The sequence below is a fragment of the Pristiophorus japonicus genome, chromosome 1 (genome assembly GCF_044704955.1).
Source record: "Pristiophorus japonicus isolate sPriJap1 chromosome 1, sPriJap1.hap1, whole genome shotgun sequence".
Lineage (NCBI taxonomy): Eukaryota > Metazoa > Chordata > Chondrichthyes > Pristiophoridae > Pristiophorus > Pristiophorus japonicus.
The window spans coordinates 415,832,487-415,844,802 of record NC_091977.1 but is presented as its reverse complement, the minus strand read 5'-3'; the positions used below and the strand labels follow the sequence as shown (position 1 = coordinate 415,844,802).

The window sequence follows — 12,316 nt, the reverse complement described above, 5'->3', positions numbered from 1 at the left end:
TTTTGGCACAAAATGGAAACTGAAGGGCTTTTTTAGGAGACTTATTGGCGAGCGTTATTTTCCCAATGTGCTTAATGCTGGGAAAAAATATCACCGCCCACCCACTTTTTTGGGGCGGAATCAGCAGAATGGGTGAAATCAACGCCCATAATATTGCCCAGCGTTACTTTCCGCACAGAATTAACGCCGAGATTCAATATTAACGCCCGCCCACTGTTTTTTGTCATAAAGAGTGAATTTATCCAAACTAGGGGCCATGGAGATCGCTCATCATCAATTTCACCACCTCACACACATATCGTCCACAATATCGCTCGCTCAAAAAACCGCCCACAAAAAGTGGAACTAACCAGAACAAACGCCAGCGGTGTGGCTGGCATTTGTTAAATCCCACTCATACATGAGGAGTTGATATCTGAAAGATTTGCCTGAAAGAGCGCTGATGTGAGTGACAACGCTGACACACTGCTGTGTGTGTGCAGCTCAGACATCAATGGTGCCCATCACCTTGGTGCCAGGTAAAGTTTACATTGATTGATGTTAAGTTGTATTTAACCCTTTCAATGGTAAGTAATCACCAGTGTGTAATGGTCCAGCTTTCTGAGACAATGTGCAACAAGGTTATGTTCAATAACAAAAGTTTAATACCAACATTGGTTTGAAATCGTAAGTATCACAGCCAATAACACCCAAGCCCTGCCCCCACCCCATTTTTACCACCATTGACATAAATCACATGTTCAACATGTCCAACAACACAGAATACAAAGGCAAAGCAGGAGCGTGGTCCCCAGCTCCCATGCATTGCAACAAATTGCATACACCCGGATGGAGATATAACACAGCCATCACCTGCGCACATGCACCTCACTTTCCTTCCCCCCTCTCCTTCTCCCCACCTCTACCCCTTGCCCTCCTCGCTCCATGGCGCCTGGCCGAGGAGCTCCTCAGACGGTGCCTCATTGAGGGGGATGAAGGCAGATGCGGTGGTTGCACGGGTACGGGAGTGGGGGGTGCTGAGGGGGCAACATTCTCTGATGCAGAAGCAGGATCTTGGTCCTTGCTCTCACCTGTCGTTCGCAGTGGTGATGCGGAACCTAGGGGTGGAGTGCCGCACTCGGGGACCACTGGGAGGCCTGTGGTAGCAGTGTTCCTGGCTATCGCATCCAGGTACTCCGCCCTGCACGGAATGCACTTGGTCATGGTGGCCAGGTGTCGTGATATGCCTCACCAATATCTACAGTCATCCTGGACAACTGTACCATCTCCCTGCTGTATGTCGCGCTCGTGGAACAAACCTGCCACATCCACGAGGCCTCCGTGGAGTCGGTGCCATCCTGGGGACAAATGGGGTGCTCTGTGGAGAGGTGCTTGGAGCCGGTACCTCCAGAGTGGAGGCGGGAATGACCGGAGGACCACTAGATGGCCTTGGGGTGGAATGGCTTCTGGAGTTTGGCGATGCAGGTTCTTCGAAGTCTGCGCTCTCAAAAGTCGAGAACAGACCCAGCAGATTGACGGGCGAAAATCGGAGCTCCTCAGCACCAGATGCAGTAGGATGGTCCGCCGACTCCTGCCTCGCGCCCCCACCTTCTGGCCTCTGTGGTCTTGCCTCGGGCCACGCTGCTGGCAAAACACAAATGAGGTTGTTAGAGGAGAAGGGGGTGCTAGGGTCACAAGGTGAGTCTAGCGCTAAACACAGCATATGCATGACAAAAGCACCACCGCTATCAAAATCATCACAGACATCACATTTCATGACCATCAACACATTGTGCATTGCAATGATTTTCATTAGGCCAGCATTATTTCTATGACACTTTTAGAAATCATCTATCATATATGATTGTTCGGATATGAGTGGGTGTGGCAGCTTTAGACTTTACATGACACAATGGTGTAAACTTTACTCACGTCAGGCTCTGCAGATGTGTCCGTGGCTGTCCAGGGGTGCTTCCCCACAAGTGCTAGCACTCTCTCCTCCATCTCAGTGATGTCGCTGGGGACTGGTGGCCCCCCACCCGTTTGCCTCTGCACGGCCCTCATCGTCGATAGCTTCTTCTGTAAAAGATGACAGGACGACATGGCATGAGATCATTGCGTGATATCCTTGCTCGGTACTGTCATAGAGACTGATACAACACATAACCGACAGATGTAATCATGATTATTATGATAATTATCATTCTTTACCTAAAGACGTACACCGTGATCGCATGCTTTGAGTAAAACATTCCCGGTAAAAGTGAAAGACCTCACATCTGCTGATAGTCACTCATGACTGTTACAAATCAAATTATATAAATACATAAGTACATTTAAATCAATGTAATATTCTTGCGGATCACACAAGGTCGTTCCATCGTTTGCAGCATTGGTTGCCCTCATGCGCCTTGTTGGTCGATGACGAGACCACCTCTACTATCTCGATCCATATCCTCTGGTAGGCCTTTAGGGTGGGCTTCCCACGCCCTCCTTGTGTCAAATCACCCCAGCGTGACTCGACCTGCTGCAGGAGGGAGGCATTTGCCTCATCCGAGAACCTCCTGGCTCTTTTGCGGCCTCCAATGTGCTCCTCTCCCACCTCACTGCTCTCTCCAGCGTCAGTCGCCACAGCGTGCTGTGATGGCTCCTCCTCTCTCTCCATTATAGGCCAAATTCAGTCAAATATGTGGCTGGTAACAGCTCCTTTTTGTTTGCCTACTTGCTATGAAGCTCTGAAGTCTCCCTCCTTCCTCGCAAAGCAGCCACACCACACTCAGCCACCCCTTCAGTCCCTCTGAGCTCCCTCTCTCTCTGTCTCCTCTTCTGTGCATGTCATGGTGACCCTTGATCTCCAGAATTGCGGGAATCGAGTGTTGCCATGCCGTTGCGAAGGACAGCCACACTTTACGGCAGAAGGTGAAAAACATTTAACGCTACCGCTCGGGTAACGCCCATTTTCAAAAATGTAAACTAGGTGTTTTGAGAATGAGCGAGAAGCCGGCGATCTGAAAACCATTTTTTAACGCCCACACCGGAAATAACACCCATTTTTGGGCGATAACCACAAAAGTGGAGGTTCTCGCCCATAGTGTTTACTGGCGCAACTCCCGCTGCGTATCCTGCCATGTATCCTGCGTCTACCATTTCTAGTATCCCTCTTTTTCCCCAGTCCCGCTTTTTACCTGACCCTCTTACCACATTAAACTTCATGGTTTTTGATTCAGGGCTATCAAGTGCTCGCAGTGTCAGGTTTCTATACAGGCTTACAGTGTTTGACCCGCTGAAGCTGGGGATGGTTAAATTTAGGAATACAGTAGTTATTTGCTGACGTACCCCGAAATGTATCTTACCCTTGGTCTGCCTTATTATCAATCCCCCTTTTGCCCCAGCAAAATTAGACATGTTGGTGGTGCTAGGGGTGTGGTGGTCAGGGCCTGGTAGTGCTCACTGTTGCTAAAGTAGTGGGTGGGGCCGTGTTGGTGGGTCTGTCTCGGGAGATGACCCTCCACCACCATTTATAGATGTTGAGTGAAATCTGCACCCCTTTCCCCGGGGGCAGTATCTTTGTCCCCCCCCCCGCCTCTTGGTCATAAAACACACCGCGGTCTTATTCACACTAATTATTGGTCCCGTATTACTGGCCCATTCCCAATGTTGTTTCCTTAACTTGCTACGTTGTTTTATGCCCGTTATTTGAGTCAACTGTTGCTCCGTCCATCACCATCAGTGTTTTTGATTCTTTATCACAACTAATGTTGCCCGAGTCTCAGTAATAAAGGCCGTGCTGTCCCTCAGCTTGTTGTCCTTGATATGAGCTGCGTTACCCCACGTTGTTCCCACGAGCACTGGAGTCCTGCAAAAAAACAATATTCCCCGGTTGTCACCAGTTAGTTAGTGACCATGCTTGTTTAAATGTGTCCAGTGTTTCCACTTGCCGATACCCCTTATAACTATATAAGCGCACATGTCCCTTACCATCCTCACCATCACCTGATTGGTCCCTTTGGGGTATTTGAATCTTCTGTTCCTTAGTGTCGTTCTCAAAGTCTTTGATTACTTGCTGATCTCTAGCCTGTGCCTTTAAATCATGTAACTGATCACAGAGTTCCATCACAAACCCCCGTTTCCTGTCTTTATAAGGTTCTTTGTCCACGCTTCCTGAAACCAAGACTTCTGGCAGTCTCATTGCCTTGGCTAGGGCCGCTTTTAAGGTTCTACTCATTTTTGCCTGATCTCCAGTAAACACAGGCCTTTTATGTCTTCCCTGTGAAGTGCGTACCTTGATCTGAGTCCAGCTGTAGTGGCATTCCCCAGAGATCCCGGCCACGGTTTCTGATTAACAATTTCTAGTGGCGAAAGCTTCTACTCACTTCGTAAACTGGCCTATTATAACTGGGCAGTATGTCTTCGCCTTGTTGCTAGGTAACGGTCCAATAAAATCTATCTGTAAGTTTTCCCAGGGTCCTTTCTGTTGGGGCTGATGTCCCATTCTGACCTTTACTTTCCTCCCTGGGTTGTATTTTGCGCATGTCAGGCATCTTCTACATTGGTTCTCTATATCTCTACCCATTCTCTTCCACCACCCACAACTGGACATCGAGCTTTTGACAAGGTCCCGCACAAGAGATTAGTGTGCAAAATCAAAGCACATGGTATTGGGGGTAATATACTGACGTGGATAGGGAACTGGTTGGCAGACAGGAAGCAAGAGAGTGGGGATAAACGGGTCCTTTTCAGAATGGCAGACAGTGACTAGTGGAGTGCCACAGGGCTCAGTGCTGAGCCCAGCTCTTTACAATGTACATTAACAATTTAGATGAAGGAATAGAGTGTAATATCTCCAAGTTTGCGGATGACACTAAACTGGGTGGCGGTGTGAGCTGTGAGGAGGATGCTAAGAGGCTGCAGGGTGACTTGGACAGGTTAGGTGAGTGGGCAAATACATGGCAGATGCAGTATAATGTGGATAAATGTGAGGTTATCCATTTTGGGGGCAAAAACACGAAGGCAGAATATTATCTGAATGGCGGCAGACTCGGAAAAGCGGACGAGACCTGGGTGTCATGGTTCATCAGTCACTGAAAGTGGGCACGCAGGTACAGCAGGTGGTAAAGAAGGCAAATGGTATGTTGGCCTTCATAGCTAGGGGATTTGAATAGAGAAGCAGGGAGGTCTTAATGCAGCTTTACAGGGCTCACCTGAAATATTGTGTTCAGTTTTGGTCTCCTAGTCTGAGGAAGGACGTTCTTGCTATTGAGGGAGTGCAGCGAAGGTTCACCAGACTGATTCCAGGGATGGCTGGGCTGTCATATGAGGAGAGACTGGATCACTGAGCCTTTATTCATTGGAGCTTAGAAGGATGAGAGGGGATCTCATAGAAATGTATAAGATTCTGACGGGACTGGACAGGATAGATGCAGGAAGAATGTTCCCGATGTTGGGAAAGTCCAGAACCAGGGAACATAGTTTTAGGATATGGGGTAGGCCATTTAGGACTGAGATGAGGAGAAACTTCTTCACTCAGAGAGTTGTTAACCTGTGGAATTCCCTGCTGCAGAGAGTTGTTAATGCCAGTTGACTGGATATATTCAAGAGGGAGTTAGATATGGCTCTTACGGTTAAGGGGATCAAGGAGTATGGAGTGAAAGCAGGAAAGGGGTACTGAAGGAATGATCAGCCATGATCTTATTGAATGGCGGTGCAGGTTCGAAGGGCCGAATGGCCTACTCCTGCACCTATTTTCTATGTTTTTATGTTTATCATGTTGGTTCTACCTGTATGGACACACCCATGGTATAAATTCCCATCTTTCCTCCATACCCTGTAGATCCTTTGTTGGGCTCCTCTCTGCTTCTACCTCTCCTTTTCCTGTGGAGTGGCTTCTCCCTGTACCTTAAGCATGTTTACTTCCTCAGGCCCGATCTGGGTCTCCCGGCAAGTGTACCTGTCTCTGCCACTCGCTGGGCTGCCTCGTCTGCCCATCGCACACTCCTGGGGTAGGAGGGAGGCTTCCACTAATTTCTCAACAATATCCTCGTGTTTTATTGTGCCTCCTCCTGAAGTCATGTATCCCCGTCTACTCCAGGCTATCATATAATCATGCACTACTCCGACTGTCTGTCCAGATGTTTACTCTTTTTCCCTTAGCCAGCCTCAGAGCCCGGTGAGAGCCACCAATTCAGCCACTTGAGCTGATAAGCCCCCTTCTAGCCGTCCTTCCCTTCTAACCTGTCCGCTGTTATCTACCACTGCCCATCTCGTCCATGGGGTCCCGTTGATATAGTGCCAAGACCCATCTACATATAGATCCATGTCTGCCTCCTCAAGCCTGACTGTTTCCCTCGTCTTCTCCTGTTGGGCTACACTGATGCTCCTCTTCCTGTGTAATGATCCACCCTGCAGGGTTGTTACGGTTTTCTTTTATTGTTATTACCGTCCTGTTGTGGGGGTTAAGAGCATTGCTTCCCACCTCGCCCTTCATACGTCGGATACCGTTTTAGCCTTCCTGTGTTAAGCACTTCTACTAAGATATGCTGGGTATGTACGATAACGTGTCCCAACATTACTACGCCACTGGCCTATGTCTGTCCCCATGATCTTTACTGTAGTAGGTACAGATTCTGGTTGGGTAATCCCAGGACTGGAGCACTTGTGAGATCTTGTTTTAACCTTACAACTGCAATTTCCTGATCAAGGCCACAGTTTACAGGCTCTTGGGCGGGTTTCCCCCCTTTGACCGGGTCCTATATAGATTGGGCCATCTCGGCATATTCGAGGGTAATATTTCTGCAGTAGTTGAATAGCCCTAGTACCTGCCTGACCCCTTTCACAGTTCCTGGCCTGGGCATTGATCGAATTGCTTCTTCTCTATCCCCAGGCATCTGTCTTTTCCCTTGTGTTATTAGTATTCTAGATATGTTACTTCTCTCTTTCCCTATTTAAAGAGTACACATTTGTTTACATTTTTTATAGCCACTACAATTTTATTCTCCTCTGGCACATGGGAAAATAGTCATTTCCAATTAAGAAACCCAAATTAATAATGTCCAGTATTTTTTAAATTCCATGCAGCGATGCTAAAGTTGTTTCGTGAGCTAAATAAAACAGCTGTCAGTGGAAAGGGTTAACTCCTTTGTAGGTTTGTAAGAAGGCCTGACGTCATTACGTGACTTTGCGTAATTCTTTTTTTAAACCTTTCCCAATAACATAATTTTTTCCCAAGTCTTTGTGCCTTCAAAACTTCCTTAGAAATTAGAAGTCCGTTAAAACAGCAGAAATTATTAGTAAAGCTATCATTATCGGGAAATTGTGTTGGGGAAATTGATGGGATTGAAGGCCGATAAATCCCCAGGGCCTGATGGACTGCATCCCAGAGTACTTAAGGAGGTGGCCTTGGAAATAGTGGATGCATTGACAGTCATTTTCCAACATTCCATTGACTCTGGATCAGTTCCTATGGAGTGGAGGGTAGCCAATGTAACCCCACTTTTTAAAAAAGGAGGGAGAGAGAAAACAGGGAATTATAGACTGGTCAGCCTGACATCGGTAGTGGGTAAAATGATGGAATCAATTATTAAGGATGTCATAGCAGTACATTTGGAAAGAGGTGACATGATAGGTCCAAGTCAGCATGGATTTGTGAAAGGGAAATCATGCTTGACAAATCTTCTGGAATTTTTTGAGGATGTTTCCAGTAGAGTGGACAAGGGAGAACCAGTTGATGTGGTATATTTGGACTTTCAGAAGGCTTTCGACAAGGTCCCACACAAGAGATTAATGTGCAAAGTTAAAGCACATGGGATTGGGGGTAGTGTGCTGACATGGATTGAGAACTGGTTGTCAGACAGGAAGCAAAGAGTAGGAGTAAATGGGGACTTTTCAGAATGGCAGGCAGTGACTAGTGGGGTACCGCAAGGTTCTGTGCTGGGGCCCCAGCTGTTTACACTGTACATTAATGATTTAGACGAGGGGATTAAATGTAGTATCTCCAAATTTGCAGATGACACTAAGTTGGGTGGCAGTGTGAGCTGCGAGGAGGATGCTATGAGGCTGCAGAGCGACTTGGATAGGTTAGGTGAGTGGGCAAATGCATGGCAGATGAAGTATAATGTGGATAAATGTGAGGTTATCCACTTTGGTGGTAAAAACAGAGAGACTGACTATTATCTGAATGGTGACAGATTAGGAAAAGGGGAGGTGCAAAAAGACCTGGGTGTCATGGTACATCAGTCATTGAAGGTTGGCATGCAGGTACAGCAGGCGGTTAGGAAAGCAAATGGCATATTGGCCTTCATAGCGAGGGGATTTGAGTACAGGGGCAGGGAGGTGTTGCTACAGTTGTACAGGGCCTTGGTGAGGCCACACCTGGAGTATTGTGTACAGTTTTGGTCTCCTAACCTGAGGAAGGACATTCTTGCTATTGAGGGAGTGCAGCGAAGGTTCACCAGACTGATTCCCGGGATGGCGGAACTGACCTGTCAAGAAAGACTGGATCAACTGGGCTTGTATTCACTGGAGTTCAGAAGAATGAGAGGGGACCTTATAGAAATGTTTAAAATTCTGACGGGGTTAGACAGGTTAGATGCAGGAAGAATGTTCCCAATGTTGGGGAAGTCCAGAACCAGGGGTCACAGTCTAAGGATAAGGGGTAAGCCATTTAGGACCGAGATGAGGAGGAACTTCTTCACCCAGAGAGTGGTGAACCTGTGGAATTCTCTACCACAGAAAGTTGTTGAGGCCAATTCACTAAATATATTCAAAAAGGAGTTAGATGAAGTCCTTACTACTAGGGGGATCAAGGGGTATGGCGAGAAAGCAGGAATGGGGTACTGAAGTTGCATGTTCAGCCATGAACTCATTGAATGGCGGTGCAGGCTAGAAGGGCCGAATGGCCTACTCCTGCACCTATTTTCTATGTTTCTATGTTTCTATTATTAGCTTTAAATAAAACATTTTCATCGGGAAAGACAGCATTTTAGATTAAACTCCAATTGTTTCTAAACTTCCAATTCAAATATTTGCCAAAGATTTTTTTAAATGTGAGAATCTTGTATGCAACTATAAACTCACATTATAATTTAATAAACACCATACATTCTACACAAAAGGAAAAAGAGGGCAGAGCTTCCCTCAGCTTACATTCATACAGGCTTTTTTTTTAAAGTGACACTAAAGAAGATGGTGCTTTTTAAACGTTCAAATTGATTTAAAACAAGACCACACATTTTAATAGCTATTTTGTTTACTGAAATCCAATTTAAAATAAAGTACTGGCAACTGTGACTTCAAGGCCAAAGCTTATTTTTTCTTAGCTCTGTAAATCATAGTCAAAACAATCAGGGAAACGGCCACACTTGTAACACATTTTCACACAAGCTACATACATTCCACCATTTTGTTTTTTAAGGTCCCGTTCACTGAGCAAATCTTGTGTTTTACTTCTCTCGGCATAAAAGCTAAAACTTCCGTGCCGGTTCCATCTTTTTTTTTAAATTGTCCTCTCAGCAACGTATTTTCTAATTCCCAGTTTTTTTTCCTTCCTTTGCTGACTTTGCAGATGGGCTAACACATAACTTAGATCTTTTCCCCTCGTTATCTCTAAAACCCTCTCCTGCTTGTTTAGACTGTTCGGGACTTTTTCTCGATAAGCACCATCCATTTTAAAAAGATTTTCAAACACAAAATTAAAACTCCTTTACTGCAGTAAAACTTGTTATTTAAAATCATTATCAACATAGAGTGCCTTTTATCTCTTTTCCAATATTCACACTTTGAAACAAAACTGAAATTTCACTGTGGCCATAATGAAAGTTCGGTTTTCATTGGTTAATTACCCTCCAATTAAACCAATATCTTTTTCATAGCCAATATCAACCAGCATCCAGTAAATTACATCTTTTTCTATTTAAATCTCCTTTCTTCAAATAGTTTTTATATCCAACAAACATTTTACACAGAGGGCTTGTGTCTCCGTGAATTTGTTAATTTAAACTACATAAGACAATCGCAAACACTTTTTTCCCAATTAAACGTTCAATGGTTTCTTCCTTCTACCTTCAAGGTTGCAAGTTTTATCTTTTGATAAACAAGCCGTCCTTTGTGAATTTAATACAGCTTATCCTATGTTTTTTCCAGCAACTTATTCCACAAACAAAGCTTCCACGCAAACGCTTTCACTTAAAGACAGATATTCACACCAAATTTTCATTCAATACAGCTTATCCTATGTTTTTTCAGCAACTTAATGCATGCCATTTCTCATCTGGGTATGTTTACCCCTCTAACAGATTCCGTGTACTGTTTGCAAGCCCTTGGACCCCTCTAACGTCCGGCCGGACCAACAATACTGCTTGCCTCCCTAATCTGGTTCCCCCGCAACTCAAGTGTCGGTTTTATTTTTTGTCTTTCCTGCTAGCATTTATACCTGGGACCCTTTTGGTCCTTATCTCAGAGACTCCCCATGGTCTTCATTTTATCCCACTGGCCAATTTTTCCTAAACATCCTGGGGACCCACCCCCCTTTAGGTTGTAGTCCTTCTTGTTCAGGCAATACACCTATTCTCTGGGTCATTTTTCTAGACCCCTTTAGGTTGTATTCCTTCTTGTTCAGGCAATACACCTATCACCTACCTTGGTTTTCATCCTTCCGTGGTTTGCTATAACTTTGTTCTACAGATTACCCCCTTCTAGTTCTTGATACAGATTACCTCCTTCCCCGTCAATGCTACAGCTGCAGGTGGTACAAAAAACATACTCAATGCCATTGCTAGCTGCCACATCATCCAAGTCGGAGGGTCTGCACCCTGCTCGCAGCGCCAATTGTTGGGGTAAAAGGAAGAATTCTTTTCCTCGAGGTGGACTCCCTGATATAAGGAGTGGACACCTGCCTTCTGCATAGCGACCATGGATTCACTCAGATGAAAACTTCGGTTTACCGGTTTTATTATTCAAGCATGCTCGGGAAATGTTCTGATGAACACTTCCAAGTACAAGAGTTCTACAAGCCTAGTTATACGATTTTTCAATTTGTGCGACCCTCCTACAAAACCATCGATTGGTCTACTGCTATCAGCGAAGTTACATTGATTTGTTGACTCTTATCAGATTAGCTCTGATTGGTTCTTTCCCACCTGTCCATCTCTCGTCACATGTCAATCATGTCGTTCAGTGATGTGAACTTTTCCTTAGCCCCAATGATGTGTGAAGTAACTCTGTTCCCAAAACACTGGCTTCCTTATCTCTTCCTGAGAGAACGAGTTTAATGTTTCTCATTTGTGTCCTTGTTCTCTGTACTGAATGAGTTTTCATCTTCTATTTTCTGTGCTAAGGATGTATGCAGTGTTGGCTATTTCAGATGGTTCATTACTCATCAGGCTTCGCTATTCCCTTCTTACTAGCCCAATGTAAGCGAGTGTATAAGCGTGCTTTACATATATAAGTGGGTTATACATAACCGGTCAATTACAATCCATATAAAAGACAGAATAACTGATTCCTCAGAACCTCCTAATTCCCTTATGCTTCTTACTCAAGTGTACTTTTTTCCCCCTTACAGGTGTCAACAGAGAAGGTGGTTTTGTTGGCGGCCGAAGGAGCACAGCCCCTAGACGTCGGTGCAGGAGACTTTCACCGGCGGCAACGCTCAGACCTGGACCTGTCCGAGGAGCAATGTGTCAGAAGGCTGGGCTTGCGAAAGAAGGTAGTTATGTAGGTATGCCATCTCCTGCAGGCAGACCTGCAGCCTCACATCGGCACCAGGACTCGCACTGAAGATCAGGGTGGCACTCACCTTCTATGCTTCCGGCTCCTTCCAGGCTGCATCAGGGGACATATGCAGCGTCTCACAATTCGCAGCACATCGCTCCATCCGCGATATCATACAGGCACTCTACACACACAGAATGGACTTCATTATTTTCCAGAGGACCAGGGAGAAACAGGATGAGCGCGCATGTAGGTTTGCCTATATTGTGGGCTTCCCGAGGGTGCAAGGAGCAATTGACTGCACTCATGTGGTCTTGTGAGCACCATCCAGAATGCAGAGGTTTTCAGAAACAGAATGTGCAGCTGGTGTGCGACTACACGCAGCGCATCCTCGCAGTCGCTATCCTGGAAGTGCACATGATGCCTTTATCCTGCGGGAGAGCACTATGCCTCGACTGTTTCAGCCACCATGGGCAGGCCAAAGCTGGCTGCTCGGAGACAAGGGATATGGCCTGGCCACCTGGCTAATGACCTCCCCTCCTCAACCCCACCACACAGAGCCAGAGGAACGCTACAATGAGAGCCATGCCGACACCCGCAACATCATAGAGCAGACAATAGGTTTGGTGAA

The 12,316-nt window shown here is 45.9% G+C and overlaps 1 protein-coding gene across 1 annotated transcript in view; it reads left to right on the top strand.

Moving 5' to 3' along the window:
- Positions 1-12,316, top strand: part of LOC139267383 (lipoxygenase homology domain-containing protein 1-like) — a 496,361-nt gene that overhangs the window by 268,468 nt on the left and 215,577 nt on the right. Inside the window, exon 21 of the mRNA XM_070885678.1 lies at positions 11,537-11,680. Coding sequence (XP_070741779.1) covers positions 11,537-11,680 — 144 coding nt within the window. The remainder of the gene's footprint in view (positions 1-11,536; positions 11,681-12,316) is intronic.